This window comes from Eulemur rufifrons, chromosome 17, assembly GCF_041146395.1.
Source record: "Eulemur rufifrons isolate Redbay chromosome 17, OSU_ERuf_1, whole genome shotgun sequence".
Lineage (NCBI taxonomy): Eukaryota > Metazoa > Chordata > Mammalia > Primates > Lemuridae > Eulemur > Eulemur rufifrons.
This window is the reverse complement of record NC_090999.1, coordinates 50,520,842-50,540,727: the sequence shown is the minus strand read 5'-3', so window position 1 is coordinate 50,540,727 and position 19,886 is coordinate 50,520,842. Positions and strand designations below refer to the sequence as shown.

Here is a 19,886-nt window from a genome sequence, read left to right as displayed (position 1 = left end):
CTCACCTCAAAACAGCACTCCAGTTTCAGCTGATAGAAGGGCTGCCGGGTAGATTTATAGGTGGAAAAACCTCACTCCCCAGACCCGAGGCCCCCAGGCCCCCAGGCCCCCCAGGCTCCCGGACTCCCGGACTCCCGGACTCCCGGACTCCTGGACTCCCGGACTCCCAGCTAGCTCCCTTGCCCTCCACCTGATTCTCACTTCTCTGCCCTAAATAACTGCCGTTCCAGGACCAGCCACACCTGGGCCTCCAGGCTGTGTGCCCACAGGTGTGAATCAAGCACTTAAGGGGTGGGATCCCGTAGTGAGAGGCAATAAAACTCAGTGGTTAAAAACCTTGCAGTTAAATTCAATCTTGCCTTCAAATTTCAGCCCTCACCTTGGGCGATTTATCCCACCTCTTGCAGCCTCATTTTCCTCATTTTCAAAATGAAAATAATAATTTGTGGCTCATAGCTGGTTAGGTGAAGTAATGTAGATTAGGTGACACAATGTATATCCAATGCTCAGCAAATAGAAAGAACTTAAATAATAGCTAATATTATTATATGTTTACTTTGTTGCAAAATGTACAAACCATGCATGAAAACATGAATTGCCTTGGAAACAAGAGACGACCCTGAAATATTCTTTCTTTCACTGATGGATTATCCAAAAGTAAAACAGTTTCCTGATTTTATTATAGCAAGCTTCTTAAAGCAAATTTTCAGCAGAGTAGGATAATTTTACTTTAGGAACTATTTTTCTGTGGATACCCCTAAGGAAGCAGAAAGGAGGAGGGGAAAGAAGTCAATAGTAAAAAGTAAAGCATGAAAATTCCATATAAAAGCTGGCTTTTACCTACTAATGGAAGAAGAGAGAAAATGGGGATGTGGCCATCAGAAACTAAACTAATATACACTACAACTTGTTAAAAAGCAGTGTTTTCTTTTAAAACACAGTAACTACCAAGACTTCCATTATAAGATAAAGGTAACACCTATCTTTAAAAATGACTCCTAGACACATTTTAATATGTTAAAATGTGCACTATATATACATATGCTTTATTGAAAACATAAGCTTATGAACATATAGTAAAATTCATCTATTTTTAAACTTTTTGAGCCTGTGGAGAGCAGCTTTAGAGATCAGGGAAGTACAAATTGAGAAAAAAATGGAATAAACTGATGGGCCTGGGTCCCCAGCCTCTTAACAGGAATAGTCCTTTCTCTCCCTGACCCAACCCTGGCCTTTGAGTTCAGGATGGGGAGGAGGGCAGAGGGCAAGGGGCAGAGGAAACCATAGAAACAAGTCTCAGCAGAGTCAGGGGGGAGAGTGAACTAAGGGGAGGATACGTTTACAGCAGTAACTTAGAAATCTCCAACCAAGATAATTGGACATATTTTAATGTCATCAGTCATTAAACAGGAAATGTAAACAATGAATTAAGTGGCCATTTTTTTTAAATGCTATTATTTTAGACAATCATCAAACTGCCCTTCTCAATTTATCTATACCGAGGTGGCTCTAACGAAGTTGAACATCTCTGAACAGTTGTTACAGAAAGCCTTTGGGATATGTTCAGGGTATTTCCCATTTGCCCCTCCAGACTGACTCTCCACCCTGCCTGTACCCTGAAAACCCCAATCAACAGGCCTCTTTTTCCTCTGGTTTCCTGATGTGTTTGGCCAAAGAGGGGTACAGGCAGGAGATGGAGACAGGGGGAGGCTGGTGTGGAGCACTTACTCCCTCGGCCCCTCCCGGCCCATTCCCCCTTAAGGCCACAGCTTCTGAGGGCTTCCCTGTCCTATAGGTTGGTTTCTCAGGTTCCCATAACCACTCCCTCCCCTTGACTCTTCTAGGGTGGTAACAGCTCCCTCTTTTTCTAGTCTTAGGGTGCCTCAGCATTACTCACTGATTTTCCTTCATTCAACCAACACAGCTGAACCAGTCCCTTCTTTAACTTAACTTCAGTTAAACCCTTCTGGATGTGCCACCTGTTTCCTGTTTCTCTGTCTGATCAGGGTACAAGGAAGGCCTGGTTGGTTGGTCTTGCCTTGTTTGGTACCTGGTTTACCGCGTTCCCTACAGCCCTCTCATGGGTCACTGCCACCTCCTGTGGCCCTGAGCTTTTTACACTCAGCAGAGAGCCCCAAAGAGAACAGAAAGTAAATAGCTTCTATTTCCCAATCAAAAGTTGCAACCTGGTTCAACAGTTGTCACCTATGCTGAACCCTAAAATCCTAGATTTTACTTGCCCACCTCACCCCAAAGTTCTCACCCGCTCCTTCTCAATTTTGCTGGTTTTCCAAACTCTGGTCTCTGTCTTCCCACTTGCTTCTATAGGGCCCACTCCCTCCTTCCTATTTTGATGCCTGGCCTTCACCCAACACCAGGGAACTACCCTGCCCTCACCAGCACACCCTGTCCTGATGCAGCCCAGGCCCAGTCACCAGACTGGGATCTCAGTAGAAACCATATCATCTCTGAAAAGGTAGCAGCATGCACTATGGTACTTTCTGGCTTAAGGAGTTATTTCACAAAGTCAAAAGGAAGGATTACCTAATAGTCCTTAAAAATTAGTGTAACTACTGAAGAAAGAAGTATAAATTAGGAAGATGCACTTAACTCACTCTAATTTACATGTTGGGAGAAGGAAGAAAGATAAAATTGTAATAAAATGTGCAATGGCAGAAGGTAAAGTCGAATTTTGCTAAACCAACTTGCAGGACTTACTTGAGCTTACTAAACTTCATACTCCTTTTTAAAATTAGAAATGGGCTGGGCGTGGTGGCTCACGCCTATAATCCTAGCATTCTGGGAGGCCGAGGCGGGAGGATTGCTTGAGCCCAGGAGTTCGAGACCAGCCTGAGCAAAAGTGAGACTCCGTCTCTATAAAAAAGAAATAAATAAATAATAAAATCAGAAATGATGGTGAAAGGACTAGCAAGAATTCCAAAAGCTGAGAACAGAATATGTACCTGTATCATGTGACATCCAACCCTGTTTTGGGCTCCTCTCTTGCCTTTCAATTTCCCTATCATGCAAGACATAAACCCACCAGGGCAAGACACTGGCATCTGTGCAAACCCAAAAGGCTCCTATGAAGACCTGAACTTCAAGAAACCAGAGTTGGCTACATGGTCCAATACTCACTCCACTTACAGACTTTCCAGCCAGGCTTGGAGGCTCAGAGTTTGTCCTCATTAATGAAGATGGCAGGTTTCCTGCACAAAAGTAAATTAATACAAAGACAGGGCTATGACTAGTACCCCAAATACAGGCAACATGGTACTACACACTCTGCTAGAGGTGGCCCCATCTAATTCATCTGGTCAACAGATGGACAATTTATTTGACTTAAAAGCAATGATTCTCAACGTGATCCCTGGATCAGCAACACTTGCATCTTCTTGGAAGCTTGTTAGAAATTCAAATTCTTAGGCTCCACCCAAGACCTACTGAATCAGAAACTCTGGGAGTGGGGCCTAGCAATCTGTATTTTAACAAGCTCACTAGATAATTCCGATGCACACTAAAGTTTGACTTAGAAACAGACTTAGAAAACAAATAAAAATGACTTTTTCCAAAATAGTTCTATCCCTCCCTCCAATAAAATCTCATTATTATTTACCATAAGGTCAGAAAAATATCTATTTTCCTTTTACTTATAGTTGACTCAGGATTATCCTTACCGATTCTAGAATGTCATGGAACACGTAATACAGAATTCATAATAACTGGTTTAGGCACAGTCTTTTATAAGACATTTGCCCTCCTCATTAGGCTTTGCTCACCAAATTTCACAGATACTCCCTGAACCCCTAGCAACTACAACAGAGTCTGGCACAAATGCTAACTGAATGAATGAGCACAATGAACGGAGGGAAAGGAGGAAGCTGGCGATACTGTCTATCAGTGTAAAGTCACTTGGAAACTAACAACCTCCTTGTGCCTGATCTACAAAATAGTTAACCTACACAGAGGTCACAAAGAGTTGACAGTGTTGTCAATAAAGACTCTTCTACAACTGGCTGCCTGGTCCTGGACACTCCCAAGCAGCAACAGCTGGTATGAGAAAAGACTTGTAAGAATCCCAGGTTCTTCATCTCTTCTGAGGATTTCTGAACAAGAACTACAAAACTGGCACAATATCAAGAGTGAGCATCCCGCAGGATTCTCCTGTTGGAGTACTATTTTTAAAAAGGCAAGCGAGAGGGAGAGAAATTGCTAAGAAGTTGCATTTTTTACAGCAATTGGGAGGCAAATCTAACTTCTTACCAGAAATGAAAACCCATGTGATCATTGTACTGCGCATGAATTATTAATGTTTATAATCCTTTTTTTTGTAAATTAGGTATTCAGGAAGGTTCCTGTTGACATCATATTTGACATCATAATGCTTCATCATTCTAAAAGCTTAATAAGATGAATTATTGCTAGAAAAGACAGCAAGATCAAGCAAACATTTTTGCACTCTGGGGAATACCAGAGGCCAAGTAGATAATGAGGATATGGTTTATAATTGATGTAAAAATGGGAGGGGGACTATTGCAACCCATCACCGCTGGAAACAGAACCAAATGGCAAAGATTTTACTTTTCCACGTGAGCATTTTGGAGAGGGGTGGGAGCAACTGTCTCAAAACTCTTAAGAAAAAAGAATTCTTATTCTAAAAAGAAATGAAAGTAAAGTTTCTCTAAAGTTATCTCAGCCACAAAAGGGCACTGAACATGTGAACTTTAAAACTGAAAAAGGTAATATAACAGTGAGTCACACAGCCTAAAAGCATACTATTCAATATATTACGGCAATTCTGTGACAATAATTCTATATGGTTTGTATAAATAACTCTGGTCTCAAATTTAATTTCAAATATATAGTTTCTGAGATCCACACAATGCAAAGTAGTGTTGAATTACTGAACTAGCAGTTCCCTTTCCAACATTCTTAGTAACAGGTTGGAATGAATTGAGCTTTTACTTGGGAATCTTGTTGATAAAGCAAAATGAGTTCAATTCCTACCCAGGTCAAGCCTTGTAACACTTAAGCTGAGTAGCAATGAGATTTATACAAGTTTATACTAGCTGGTAATAATTGCAACTCATTTTCCCTCCAGTTTTTACTCCATTTGGTCTCTAAGTAGCCTCTTGAGGGAGGTATTAAAACACAGAGAATGGGTTCATTCAGTATTTTTTCTTTCACTGAACGAACATGGAATAGCTATAGTTGCCAGGCACCAAACTGAAGTTCTTGTTACTCTAAAGGGCAAAAAATACACAATTTCTCTTGAGTAACCAAAAAAAAAGTATCACAGAGTTCATGAGCTGTTACCATTCTGAATTCCTGCTTCAGGTCTTCAACAATAAGGCAAAAGGATACTCTTTATGGATAACATCCCAATTTAATGATTTCACCAAATGTAACATTTGAATCCCCTAAAATTCCTCCTAAAGCTAACTGTACGGGAACAGGGAGGGGGAGGGAAGTTGACAAAAACAGGGGTCGTGCTCAGCGCCTCTGTCACAAATGGGTAACTGTCATGAATCTAGATCTCTAGCCTTTTTTGCTATCATCACACTGTTAACACTCAATAGTTAAAAGAGAAAGATTATAGTAGGTACATACCAGGTACTCATAGTAGGTACTCAATAAATGGTATTTTTTTATTATGGTGATTGATTATTACCAGGGAAACACTACATCTACAAATAAACAGTGAAGCTTCATGTTACAAAATCAGATGCTGTTAAAAAAAAAAAAAATCAAGTGCTTTTGGACTTCTAGATTGAAGCCAGCACATGCTATTCTTCACCTCACTCCACCATGGGCTGCCTTCAGCCAAAGACCAAGTTTTTAACTATTAAATATACAATTGTGGCTTTGCCAAAGAATCAGTGGAACGGTTCTTGGTAATCTACTGACCACATAAACGCTGCAATTCTATCTAACATTAAGAGTCACAGAGATGTATTTTTTCCTCTGCACAATGGGATGTGCCGCTGTCATTCTGTTTGCTGTAAGGAAGAAAGGCCCGGTGCTCAGATTTGCACAATGAAAAGCCTCTTAGATTTAACCGCACCTTGCGAACATACAGGAGGGCTCTACTAAGCTAATCATTTTTCTCTGTCATTAAGAAATATCTAGTGGCTGCTTTAACCATTTAAACACTTTTTTTCCCCCACTTCCTCAAAATTCCACTTTTCTGAAAGATCAGATGGAGTGTGCAGAATCTTCATCTTCGGACAGCTGCACTGCACTGGAAACCACGTAGCTCTGCTGACACTCCAAACCGGTGGCCCGGTTCTCTCAGTTATGTCCAGGACGCAGCCAACCCAGAGAAACGTTAAAGTGACCAACAACAGGTTCTCCTCTGCTCCTTTCCTACATCTCTTCTCAAAACACAAACACAATCTTTCATTCACAAATCCCTGCCGCTCGCTCGGACTCCAGCCTGGCTGGTTTTCCCAGCTAAAAATCTGGATATGGGGCACTATTTATCCTGGTACTGCGTCTGCACCAGTCACCTACAAGGCACGCAAATCCAGCTCAGTGCTCAGATTTCATTCAATAGGACTCGCCACCGAATGCTCTCAATGATACCCACCCCTCCTCTGGCATAAAGGAGCCACAGCATTCCACCCCTCAAGGAGGAACAGGCCAGCCCACCTGCTTCCCTCTGCGCTCCCTTCTCTACCCGGTCCCCCAGGACCAGCTAAGGACGCTCCTAGGACCCCTCCAGGGGTTTTTTCTGCCCACATTTCCAGGGCCCTCATCACCCCTACAAATGAAAAGTAAACTCCTTAGTGATAACCTCTCCAAACCAACCGCGTCACGGCCACTCCGTCGGAGCCCCCAACCCGTGCAAGCCCCGCCCGGACGGGGCGGGCGGCCCCCACCAGCCTGTGCAGGCGCCTGGCATTACCTTGACGCTGGTGTAGCTGGTCTGGGTCTCGGCCTCCGCGCTGCTGCAGCAGTGGCGCCGCCGGCCCCTGCAGGTGGTCGCGGCGGGGGCTGCGGAGCCCGAGCTGCTGCCGCTGCCCAGCTCGCCGCGAGCCCTGCGGACGCGGGCGGCGCTGGGGGGTCCAGACGCGCGGCTCGGGGGGATGGCGTCGGCGGCGTCGGTCTGGACGAAGAGGCCGTGCAGGGGCGCCGCGGGGCCCTGCGACACGCTGGTGGTCTGGCGGGGCGAGTTGGACTCGTCCGAGTCCCGGCAGTAGATCACGCCGCTCTGCGAGACATGGATGCTAGGGGCGCAGCCCATCCCTCGGCCGGGCTCCCTCGCGCGCCCGCCCGCGCCCGCGGCCGCCGGGACCCAGCGCACCCGCTGCCACCTGCAGTGAGGGGGCGGGCGCGGTGGCGCCCGGTCTGCGCGCCCCCCGGCCTGTCTGGCCGCCGCTCCGTCGGGCTCGCAGCGGTGCCCCCAGCCGAGCCTCCGGGGGCCGCGCGCGTCACCCCAACTTTCCCTTTTGGGCCATCTTCCTCCCCGAGCGGGGAAGCGCGCACACACAGCGCCCCGCGCGCACCGGCGGCCGCCACCCTCCCCGCCGCGGCGCCCCAAACACGCTCCCCGCGCCTCCGCCTTCCCCTCCTCCCGCGGCTCGGCCCCCGCCGCCGCCCAACTCCACCTCGCCGGGCTCCCGCGCCCGCGGCCCCGGGCCAGGGCGCCCGCCTGCCTGCCCCTTTTTTCCCCACTTCCAGTCTGCGCCCGTGCCGCCCTCGCCCCCACCCTTCCTTCTCCCCAGGTGCCCCCGCTCCGCGGCCGCCACCGCTGGGGCCCCGCTGCGCCCCTCAGCCCCGCCCGCCGCTCCCCGAGCTCTCCCGCCTGGGCAGAGCGTGCCCGCGGCTCGGCTCCGCCACCCGGCCCCTGTGCGCCGCAGCCGGCACCACGCCTCGGCGTCCTGCCCGCGCTCCTCCTCCGCTGTCCCGAGGCCTCGTCCCCTCTGCACTCGACCCGACGCCGCCCCCGGGCACCCCAGCCCCTCTTCCCCTGCGGGCACACACCCCGGGCCAGGCCCTGAAGGGCTGTGTAGCCTGAGCAGCACCTCAATAAGCCTCTCCTTTTCCACGAACACATTTTCATACACCCCTGAGCTAAACACCAGGATGCCCCTCCAGAAATCGTAGGGACCCTACAGCCCAGGGCCATCTATGGCATTTGCTTGCCTCTCAACACACTCAGGGCGGGTAGGAAAGACCTCATGCTTCCATAGGACAGTCCTCTCCCTCGAGCCACACCCCACCTACTCTGAAGGCTGAGCCAGATAGTGACCCAGTCTTCAGAAGCCCATTCCATGTCTACTCATCATTTGGAAGTTCATGCCAAGGATGGGAGTTCCTGCGGCAAATGAACCTTTAAACACACGAATTCCCCTAAGAGCCAAGGAACGAACAGAAAGAAGCTGTCTGCATGGCTCTTGGCTTTCTCTCCCAGAGTTTTCACCTCTTCCTTGGGTGCCACTAGATTTTCACCCTGGCTTCTGGCCCAGCCAGCCTCCCATTCATTGCCCACTGCTGTAACTCACACTCTGGGCTGGGCAGTCAAAAATGCCTTCCCTCACTCCCCTTAGTGAGGTGTCCAGGTACTAAGCTGCACTCGGGGAGAATGAGAATGCCTTTGGAAGCACGGCTGCTGTCCATCGTTCCCCCGCTGTGAAATCTGGGTTACAGGTGTAAGGCATCACTGCCCATTCAGTCAGTGGTTCCCTCAGTCATTCCTGCCCACTGCCACATGGCACAGGGAGATAGAGATGGCCTAAGAAAGGACTTTATCTACAGCTGTTTATAAGGCCAAGGGCAAAAGCACAGTCTTAATGCAAAGCACAAAGAAGTATCCAATTTTAAATAATTTCTTTCATTTTTCTCTTCCTTTCTTTCCTCGTACCGTCAACTCTTGGCATGAATGGATGAAGACTTCAAATGATGGCTCTAACCTTCACAGAGTAGCAAAGTGTCACCCCCAACCCCACATTCAGATATAAAGAGCTAGTCTAACCTTACTATTCTACCTTTGCTTTTCTTCTGTTTAGTGCGCGCGCGCTCTCTCTCTCTCTCTCTCTCTCTTAGTACGAAAGTCCATCTCCGGCTAATCTGGAAAAAGTATATGTTATATTTTCTAATGGGCAATCAAAGTGCTCATAAAATTTCTGCACAGGTTGGCTTCCCCAAGAAGCAGATTCTGGGATGGTGGGATGGTGTTTAGCAGGCAGAAGAAGGTTTATTAGGAAGTGTTCTTGTAATCAATGTTTGTGGAAGGAAAGAAGGGGAGCGGGGAAAGTTTGAGCCGAGGGAGAAATTGACGTTGCCTCAGGCACCCCTACAGGGAGGATCTAAAGCTGGGATGATGCTTCAGGGTTGTCCTGGGGCTGGGAGGATGGCCCTTAATACCCCCACATAGATGAGCCATTACATACAGACCACCTCAGTAGCCTTGGGCTAGGTGGCTCTCTTCAGCTGAGGCACTTCCCTTAGGGGATGACAGCTAAGCCAAGGGCTTTCTGGCAACGCAGCCAGCAGCTGAGGCACTCTTTCTCTCCTGGCATCAGAGCCTCCACCAGAGTTCCCTTCCAGGCTGCTGGGGGCCATGCCTCCTTGCCCCATCCATGCCTATAAGAACGCCACAATAAATGGACAAGACTGAGATATGGGGACATTCATTCATTTAAAGCTAAGCCCACTACCTACCATCTGCTCTACTTCCAAGGGACCATTTAGGACCTTGGCAAACATTAAATTACAAAATCACTAGTCCCCATACCAATCTCTGATGTAATGTTCAAGTCAGGATTTACTCCTAAAGCTTATCTATGATTCTCTCATATACACCCATTTCAGTCATTATCCTTCACGGAGCTGCCAATGTCACTCTCAACATATTGAAATTTGGAGCCATGCTGATTCTCATGCCACATGTCTACTATTTCAGAGTAGTCTCTAGGAATGTGATGAAACTACCCAGAGAAGAGAAAAGCACTCCACTCACTGCGGCTTTCGAAGGCAAGAAGGCTATGAAAAAAAAGAAACAGAAATTACAGCCAATCTTCTAGTAGAGAACATTAGGAGCTGAATCATGAAGGTACAAGTCACCCAGAAACAAATTTAAGTTGAACTTTCTACATTAAAAATAATAATAACAACTATGCCTTGAACAAATAGATGACCTCAAGGTAGCTAGTGAACAGGACAGGGCTGCTTTAGTAGGTTAATAGAACATTCCATATTAGGACCAGTGCCTTTCACCGAATGCAACTCCTTCCCAGGAACAGAAGATAAAAGGGGAAATGCACTAGATATACATTTTCCTTCCCATGCCTAAAGCAGCCAATAGCACAGACACATCTTCCACTGCCAATTCTGGCTTAGTGAAAGGAAAAAATAGTGTAGCCCTATGATCTTCACTGAGTGTTCTCAGTGAGAATGTGCAACCTGCCTCCATTGCTGGAACAGATCTGGTCGCTGAAACTTGCGGAAGTGTGCGAGTGGCGGAAAAGAATTTAACTGAAATCATTTCCGCAGCTTAGTTCTGAGGCCTGAGTTCTGGCCCATGGAAGTGATTTCTGAACCAATTCCCATTCACTACTTCAGTGCAAGGGTGATAGCAAAGCCTACAGGCTCAGGCACTGCAGATAAAACTCAGGCCCAAGTTACAGAATAAGGCCAGGAAAACCAATGTTATAAAAAAATTTAATTAACTGGAGAAAAATTTAGCAACAGAAATGTCCAAGAAATCAAAAGAAAGCAAACTAAATCAGAAACATGTTTAAAAAAACTAAACCTCAGATATGCCCAGGGTCACCTGAATGGCTTGTACATTTTATAATAGATTAAATAAGAGCTTACTTTGAAGTTATGACCCAGGGGCATGGCAAGATCCTGAAAAATTAAGGTTCCTTCTAATTTTAAGATGGTATGGCTCTTACAGAGTGCCTCTAAAGAAGCAGAAAATGTGATTAATACATTTTGAATGATTCTTAACTGTAAAGGTTAAAACAATAGCGGCTATCTGATTGATTTTTAGATAATCAAATATTTAATCAACCAATCAACCATACACAGCTTCTGGATTCAAACTATATTCCTAATAGTGAAGCTCATTGGAAATCTAACCACCTGATAAGTAAAATGATACCGTTTGTTAGGCAGCCCAGGACAGCAGACGGTACATTGAACTTAGGGTTAGAAGGGTGAATCTGAAACCTAGTTCTGCCTCTTACAACCTTGGGCAAGTCACTTAACCTCTGGGCTTCCATTTCTTAGATAATTGCCAAAGCCTATAAATCACCAACATTCAGGGATGCTATGAAATTTTTACTTCCTTTTATTCACTCATTTTTAATTTAGAACTGTGGGAATTTTGAGCAGAAAGAGCAGTCCTAAACCTAAATGCACATCAGAATCACCCTGAGGAATTTGTCAGAAATACAATAGTTCCCTAGTCCCATCCCAAAGACTTGGCTCAGGGGTTAAGGATGGGTCCGGCTTCTGCCCTTTTAAAGAAAGTGAACCCAGTGTAGGCTTTCCACAGCCTCCTTTGGGAACGAGAAAGTTGAAGTCCTTCCAAGTGCCTCTGAGACCCTACATGATGTGGCCCTGCTGCCCTTGCTGACCTCTCTTTCCCTCGCCTGCTCCAGCCACACTGGCCTCCTTGCTATCTCTCCAGGATATCTGACATTGTCCCCTCTGCCTGTTATGCAGTTCGATCGATACTTACATGGCTGACTTCCTCACTTCCTTTAAGGCTTTGCTCAAATGTCCCCTATTCAAGGATGCCTCTCCCCAACCCCTCTTTAAAATTGCAATCCACCTCTCTCCATTGTTCCTCTGTCACTTCTGTCCACTGATTTTCCTTCGCCTACTATTTTCCTTGTTTCATAGCTCTTATCACCTCCCAACTTATTATATAATTAGTCCATTTATTATTATGTTTATCATTTGTCTTCTCCCACTAGAAGATAGGCTCTACAAGGGCAGGAATTGTTTAGTTTCTTATTCACAGATGGGTCCCATATTCTTAGAATAGTGCCTAGCATACAGTAGGTGCTCAAATATCTGTTGAATGAATAAATGATTTTCTCCCATTTTTTCCTCTTTTGCCTTTCTCTTTTCTTACCTTTTCTAGCCCAAAATTGAAGGGTTTATTTTGTTTGTTTGTTTTTTGTTTTTTTTTTTTGAGACAGAGTCTCGCTCTGTTGCCCAGGCTAGAGTGAGTGCCGTGGCGTCAGCCTAGCTCACAGCAACCTCAATGTCCTGAGCTCAAGGGATCCTCCTGTCTCAGCCTCCCGAGTAGCTGGGACTACAGGCATGCACCACCATGCCCGGCTAATTTTTTCTATATATTTTTAGCTGTCCATATAATTTCTTTCTATTTTTAGTAGAGATGGGGTCTCGCTCTTGCTCAGGCTGGTCTCGAACTCCTGAGCTCAAACGATCCGCCCACCTCGGCCTCCCAGAGTGCTAGGATTACAGGCGTGAGCCACCGCGCCCGGCCTATTTTGTTTGTTTTTAATTGTGTAGAGTATTATGTTCTGTGTTTTTAGTTTTTAAAATCAGTGAATGCCTTTGACCAGATAATCCTCCTTTTGGTAATGCAAATCAAAAAAAGCCAAAAGAATACAATAATTTGTACAAAGGGGCTGTGCTGGTAGCAATGTTGTTTGCAATAATGAAACTGGAGCTATTTCAAACATCACTTAGGAAATGGCTCAACTACACAACATATTAGAATATCACTACTTAAATGTGTATAGATGAACTAATGTTAGGTTAAAAATACATAGTATACATAGCCTGATTGTAAATATGGAAAATGCATGAATATATGTTGAGTTTCATATATGACTATACAGTAATATAAATAAGAAACAATAGATTTTTTCTGAAAACAGTTTTAATACATTAAAAAACAATGCAAATGCATAAGTGTAATGTTTCCTAATTCCTCAAAAAAATTTTAGCTAACTATATTTTCTTTTATGAACTTTCACTGATAGTCTTTTTCCTTCAGACAAAAGGTAGAAGATCAAAAAATAAAGGGAGAGAATCAGAGATAGATGGAGACAGAGAAATTAATGCATACACATTTACAAAGGAAAACTTAACAGAACCAGACACACAGAGAGGCAAAAAGAAAATGAGAAAGAAAAAAAGACACCGGGAACCATTTTCATGGTGAAGTAGTCCTACTAAGTGGTTTACAGACAGAGCTCTTTCAATAAAAATAAGTTGTATTTTTAGCTATAGGTGCATCACTTCTTGGACATTTTGCCATAGACCAAAAGAAAGGATTTGGCCTGTAAGACGGTTTTCTCTTGCCACTTGTAGAAAATGCAAACGGAGAAGATGTAGGAAGACATTGAGCCAATATCTGACTTCCTTTGGTCAACATCACCAAACGTGGACTCCACTGAGTGCTAGGTCCTGAGTCTATGTGGGATGAAAGTGACTTGTCATTCCTATTAACAAGAACACCTCAGGAAGGGGCTCAACTAGCCTTCCAAAGGGCTCCAGAACATCCTTGCCACTTGCCTTCAAAATTCTGGACACAAATAGTCAGGCTATGAGAGGTGTAAAATTCATTTCCAAAAGTCTTATAAATACATTTCATAAAATCATCAGACATAAGGGGACATACAAATGGAACACAAGTTACAGTCCTACTCCAAAGGAGCTTATAGAGCAATCAAGGAGATGGGACTTGCACACAAGAAATAACAGAGCATAATCCATGAGTGTCAAGGTACATGAACAAAAATAAGTGGTACTGTTAATTCTTCCTTTATGGGAGATATGGTCATTGGGAAGGATTGCTGGAGAGGAGGCCATGTCAGCTGGACCTCGACCAGGAGAACTTTTCAATCAAAAGGAACATCATGAATAAAGGCACAGAGGCAGGACTACCTTTGGTGGAACCAGAGACAGGGAGCAAATGCAAAAACTAGACCATGTCTCCTGAGGCAGGGATGATAAAATTGGAAGAGGAAGAAAGAAACAGAAGACAAAAGACCCTGAAATTTCTCCTATATGTAGTGGAAGTCACTGTAGGGTCTACTTTATTGTAGAACCCGTAACCCTTTCCCCATGTGAAAAACTAGATTTAGAAAAAAAATTCATTGTCTTGCAAAAAAAATTTTGTTTACCAAATGATTAAATGTTAGCTTTCTTTAAGTAGTAGACGGCATGGCTCCATAAATACTCTATTTATATAGCACTTTGAGTCTTTTAGGTATTCTAAGTCAGGGTACAAATTATTAACTCACACAAATATTTTTTAACATATACAATATATAAAGCAAGGCATAAGGCACATTTGTTTCTAAATTAGTGTGAGATGTCCTAAATGTCTCATGGGTAATTTTTAAAAGTCCAGGTTTCTTAGCAGCCCCTCCCCACCTACATGTACACCTTGCTAGGCATACTCTCCATTCCAAAAGATTTCATTACACTAATGTGACACTAAATTCATCCATCCATTCATTCATTCATTCATCAAATACTTATTGAGTAGCTACCATGTGTCACATGCTAACTGAGCACTGAGGAAGAAGACAAACAGTCCCTATTTTTATGGAGTTTAGAATATTATGAGGGGTTGGAAGGACAAGCAATAATATTCTCTGGTAGTGATAAAGGTTATATAGAGATCTAATATATGTTGATGTCTTAGAGAGAGACTCGGGTAGGGTTATGAAAATTTTCTTAGAGGACATGACATTTAAGTTAAGATTCTCAGAAAACTTTATCAAAGGGAATATCAATCTTTCTTCATCCCTCCATCCATCCACCCATCCACGCGAGGAGAACACTGTTTGAGCAGCACCACTGTGCCAGGCTTGGTGAGGGCCACAAAGAAGTAAAATATTCAGTACTCACCCTCAGACAATTCAGTGAGGAACATAGACATACACACAAGAGGAATGTGTTAACATTTGTTTGAAAAAAATAATCCAAGCCCAGAGAGAAAGATCACTGTGGGTGGAAATGATCCAGAAGATGTCACTGAGGAGATAAGAGTGTGGCTTTTGGAAGAAAGGGCAGTATTAGAATAAGTGGAAAAGAGGACATTCCAGAAAGAATAACATGCTTGAAGGCCTAGGGGAGGGCACACTCGCTGAATGCATGAAGAATAATGAAGTGGATGACTCAGAAAAGGTTTGTGGTGTGGAGAAAGAGAATAACATTATTATTATTATTTTCTTTAAGCAAGCAAAATGTCAAAGTTTATTAAAGCGTAGCATATTTTAGAGTAGGAATGGGTCAACCCCTGTGAGTGGAGGAGACCCTGAGTTTAACAAGATTCTCCCTTTTACGCTGATTCCTTAATGTTTATGGGGGTGCTGCCATAAACATTTGGGTGCAGATGTCTTTATTATAGAATGTCTTTTTTTCCTTTGGGTAGATGCCTAGTAGTGGGATTGCTGGATCAAATGGTAACATAAATGCCAGACTAAGAAGTTTGGCTAAATTCTAGTCATTAGGAGTCAATGAAGTTTTTAATAGGACTGTAACTTAAAAATACATTTGACCCTTGAACAATGCAGAGTTAGGGGTACTGACACTCAAGCAGTCAAAAATCCTTACATAACTTTTGACTCTTGAAAAACTTAACTACTTATAGCCTACTGCTGATCAGAGCCTTACCAATAACATATATAGTTGATTAATGCATATTCTATATATGTATTATATACTATATTCTTATAATAAAATAAGCCAAAGAAAAGAAAATATTATTAAGAAAATCATAGGGAAGAGAAATATATTTACAATTCATTAAGTGGAAGTGGATCATCATAAAAGTCTTCATCCTCATCATCTTCACTTGGAGTAGGCTGAGGAGGAGGAAGAAGAGGAGGGGTTGGTCTTGCTGTCTCAGAAGAAAATTTGCTTATAAATGACACTGTGCAGTTCAAATCCATGTTGTTCGAGGGTTAACTGTACTATTTTACTGAAATGAATCTAGTTACATATTCAAGAAGAATTGGTGAAGAATGGTGATCATTCAAGAAGAATAATGATCACTAAGTACCTAAAATATATTGGTACTTGTTATAGTACCTATAATTACCTATAAGTACCTATATTAGGTACCTATAAGTACCTATAATAACCCAGGAATGGGGTAATAATATGGACTGTATTTTATCCTCCCAAAATTCATATGTTGAAGCCTAACCCTCAATGCAACTATATTTGGAGTTAGGGCCTTTAAGGAGGTAATGAGGGTTAAATTAGGTCACGAGGGTGGAGCCCTAATCCAATAAGACTGGTGTCCATATAAGAAGAGGAAGAGACACCAGAGATCACTCTCTCCATCCCGCACACACACAGAGAAGGGCCATGGAAAGACACGGAGAGAATGCACCATCTGCAAGCCGAGGAGGGAGGCCTCACCAGAAACCTACCCTTCTGGCACCTTGATCTTGGACTTCCAGGCTTCAGAATTGCAAGAAAATAAATTTCCGGTGTTTAAGCTACATAGTGTGTGGTATTTTTCTTCTGGCAGCCCTAGCAAACTGGTACAAGGACATTGAGTAGATGAGATTTGTGAAAACAGATAAAAATGGGAAATTCAATGCACCTTACTGAGAACAAATCCCTCGGATCTGGTGTCTGATTAGATGAGGAGCCAGGGAGCCAGTGATATCAAAACTGATGGCAAAATTTCCAGCTTACATATCTAGGACAATGTGCGTGTGAGAATGGGGCACACTCCCGGGAGAAATAAGCCTTGTCTATAAAGGGAATTCTTCACCTGGATTTGCACTTTCTGGGGCCCAAAATCTTGAGTCTAGGAACCAGAAAGTGTCCACCCAACGCCAGTGCTGACATTTAACTATCCCCAGAACACAACTAGGATGTAAGAGACATAAGGCCAGGAACCTCTTTTGTGTTCACTGCTAGATCTCTAGCACTTAGAACTAGAAATAGTACCTGTTCAATATTTGTTGAGTGAATCATGAGCCTTTATGGAGAGAATAGATGGATACATCAGCCTCCAGGTCCTCCTAACTGTTGACCGCGTGCCGCCCTTCCCTGGCGTGGCTAAGAGAATCGTGTCTTTGCCAAGCTTCCCTTGGGCTGCCCCACAGGCAGGCCTACACGATGATATTAGCTTCTTGCCTCCTCTCTGGATTGCTAAAGTCAGGCTTTTGATACTTTTACTTCAAGAACAGCTTTTGAGCCCTGGAATTTCACTCCTTAGCTTGCTCAAGGTACCTCCAGGCTGCAGCTCAGCCTGAAGGCCCTGCATTATCACCTTCTGTGGTTCCGGGGTCTCAATCCTCTCACTTTGGCCACTGGGGCTGGGAAAGGAGGTGTTCTAGAAGCCTTTTGGCAGTCTCTTCCTTCTTGGGATTTGAAATTTGCTCTGCAGTGTGGCACTTCCCGTGTTATACCATTAAACATCTCCAAGGCAACAGTAGCTGGGGGCATGACTGATTACTTCTTCATACCTCATATTATGAGGCTTATAATATCATAGACAGAAATAGATTAAGCCAGATGTGGGCGAGCTTTCCAGGCTTCTCCACACCAGTGGCTACCAAACTTTCGCATGTATCAGAACTGCCTAAAACAGAGTGCAAGGCCTAAGCATTTGCTTGTCTAAGTAGTTCCCAAGTGAGGCTAATGCTCCTTACCCAAGGATCACACTTTCAAAATCAGTGCTTTATACAAAGTAAGATATTGCAAAACAAACACTATGACAACAAATAAAAAAACAAAACAAAAAACACTCACCTGTGATGTTCCATTTCCTGAAACAAAATATAACTTGTGCTTACACCTAAAGTTTCTTAACACAAAGGAATGTCACAAAGCACTATGTCATCTGGCAATTTATAAGGAATAGAAGTCTGTGACTTTTAAGGATATCTGCAAGCCTCGTCAAATGAGGGACCCCTAAGGACAGGTTTTCAATAGTCTCCACCTTTTCTGAGACATGGAGTGGGGGTGGAGGGCGGGAGGGGACAGGTTTACTTATAGAAATAAACTTAATATTTAAATACACAAGAGCAGAACTATGTGAATTCCCAGCAGAGTACTTGATTTTCTTTTTCTTACTATACAGTATTCAAACGTGGGAAGACAAAAGTCCACTATGTTTTAAGAACAATAAATAAAGTTCTAGGAAGCAGAGGCCTGGGGGTGAGGGGCAGGGTATCGGGTAATAGTGTAAACTCGATCCAGTATAAATACACAAGGCAGATAAAATCATTTTCAGAATACTTGCTGAATAATAATAATAATAATGGCTGCCATTTGGAGGGCAGCTTACTATGCAACAGTCTTGTACTTCACGTTTTATCTCTGTATGCTTCTTTTGTGTTTTTACACTTTGGATATGAAATCTTTCAACATCTCCTTTCTGTTTACCATTAACCCGAACTCCTACCTAGCTTGGCTAAGTAATTACTCGCTTTCTCCTGAACATGGAGTCATAAAACTTTTATAGGTTATAAAAATCCTACATAGGACTTACAAAAAAAATGTGGCTAATGCTATATGCATTGCATTTCTCGCTGAGATCTAAAAGACAAGGTTAAGATCCTTCATAACAAGGGATCTGATCTTTTTTAAGTCACCGACATAAATACCAGTTTAAAAGAAAACTCTATATACTTCTGAAGTGAAAGCAACATGTTAGGAGATATGTAGTATAAGAATTGTCTTTTGTTATTAAATTAAGAAACCTAGCTAGTATTTAAAATTTCCTTCTCTTAAGGCTTTTGAAAGAGATGCAGTCTATACATTTATAAGACATCTGAAGCACTAAATTGCAGAAAGTTCTCCAAGAAACTCATAGGCCACTACAATTCAGATGGCATGATTTTTCACATTAATTGCATCTTTAATATTCTCTGTTTCCCACTGTATGTTCAAGTAAGTATAAAACATTTATAATAATGAGCTGGAGATGTCACATCTACAAGTAATCCCCAGTTTCAAGAAATGTAGGAAGCAATCCTTGAATGGCCATTCTTAGAACTCCAGCTATGAAGGTCATAGAAATTCCCCTAGCGAATGAAGTCTGACAGCCATTTCAGAGCCTAAATACTGTATCAAAAAGCCACATTAGCCCTATTTGAAGTAGGTGTGTTGGAAAAGAAGAATAAGACATAGGAACCACTGTGGGAAAACAGACAATTCTGTAATGATAAACATAAACAATGCAGCATATTTCTTCCAAATTAATTTGAAATATCCATAGTTTTTTTTTTTAATTGTGGAAGAAGAATGGAGGGGAAAAAAAGAAGAAAAAGCATCTCAGAGTACACCTTCAAATAGAATAGCATTAAGATGGTAACCTTTTATGTAAGAACATGAATAAAAATTTGCAGCATGGACTTCTCATGAAGAAACAGGGACCAAGTTTACCCTCTTTCCATTAACATCTAGAAAACCAGATAAAGTATGTGTGACAACTATTATCAGACATTGGAAAATAGGTAGCTCAGGATTGTTGTCCATGACAGAAGGGAAACAGATGGAAGATACAATATGATTACCCCAGCTTTCACCCTGAAGGTAAATTCTAGGTCTCAGAGCAGGGAAGGACTTCAGGCAGAGTACAGTGTTTTGCTGATGTGAGGAGACTGAAATCATAGTTCAAAGAGGCTTATGCGCCTGGAAGTTATGGGGCAGAGTTTCAGAAAGAAGCAGCTACACATAAAAAGGACATAGTGGGGTACTTGAAAATTTACTAATTACTAAGACATGCATGAGTACAGTGAAATTCCACAGACTAGGAAGAGAGTGACCAGAAAGCTATAAGCTAAACAATTCATAGAGCTCACACAGAACTAGAAACTATCCAACATCTACCAGCCAAAATGGAGAGTCCTTGTTGGTCACTCAGGGCATTCAGTAGAGAATCCAATTGAGTCATAGCTAATAACAAGGTTAAA

General features: G+C 43.3%; 1 protein-coding gene across 19 annotated transcripts in view; it reads right to left on the bottom strand.

Annotated features, from left to right (window-relative positions):
* Positions 1-19,886, bottom strand: part of PDE8B (phosphodiesterase 8B) — a 223,765-nt gene that overhangs the window by 182,839 nt on the left and 21,040 nt on the right. For 10 of the 19 annotated variants that reach the window (XM_069492707.1, XM_069492713.1, XM_069492709.1 and 7 more), the window contains exon 1: positions 6,908-7,492. The exons of 8 other annotated variants lie outside the window; for them this stretch is intronic. In XM_069492707.1, coding sequence (XP_069348808.1) covers positions 6,908-7,246 — 339 coding nt within the window. In that variant the 5' untranslated portion in view covers positions 7,247-7,492. Of the gene's footprint in view, positions 1-6,907; positions 7,493-19,886 lie in introns of those variants that run through there. One more of the 19 variants, XM_069492706.1, reaches the window with a different exon arrangement.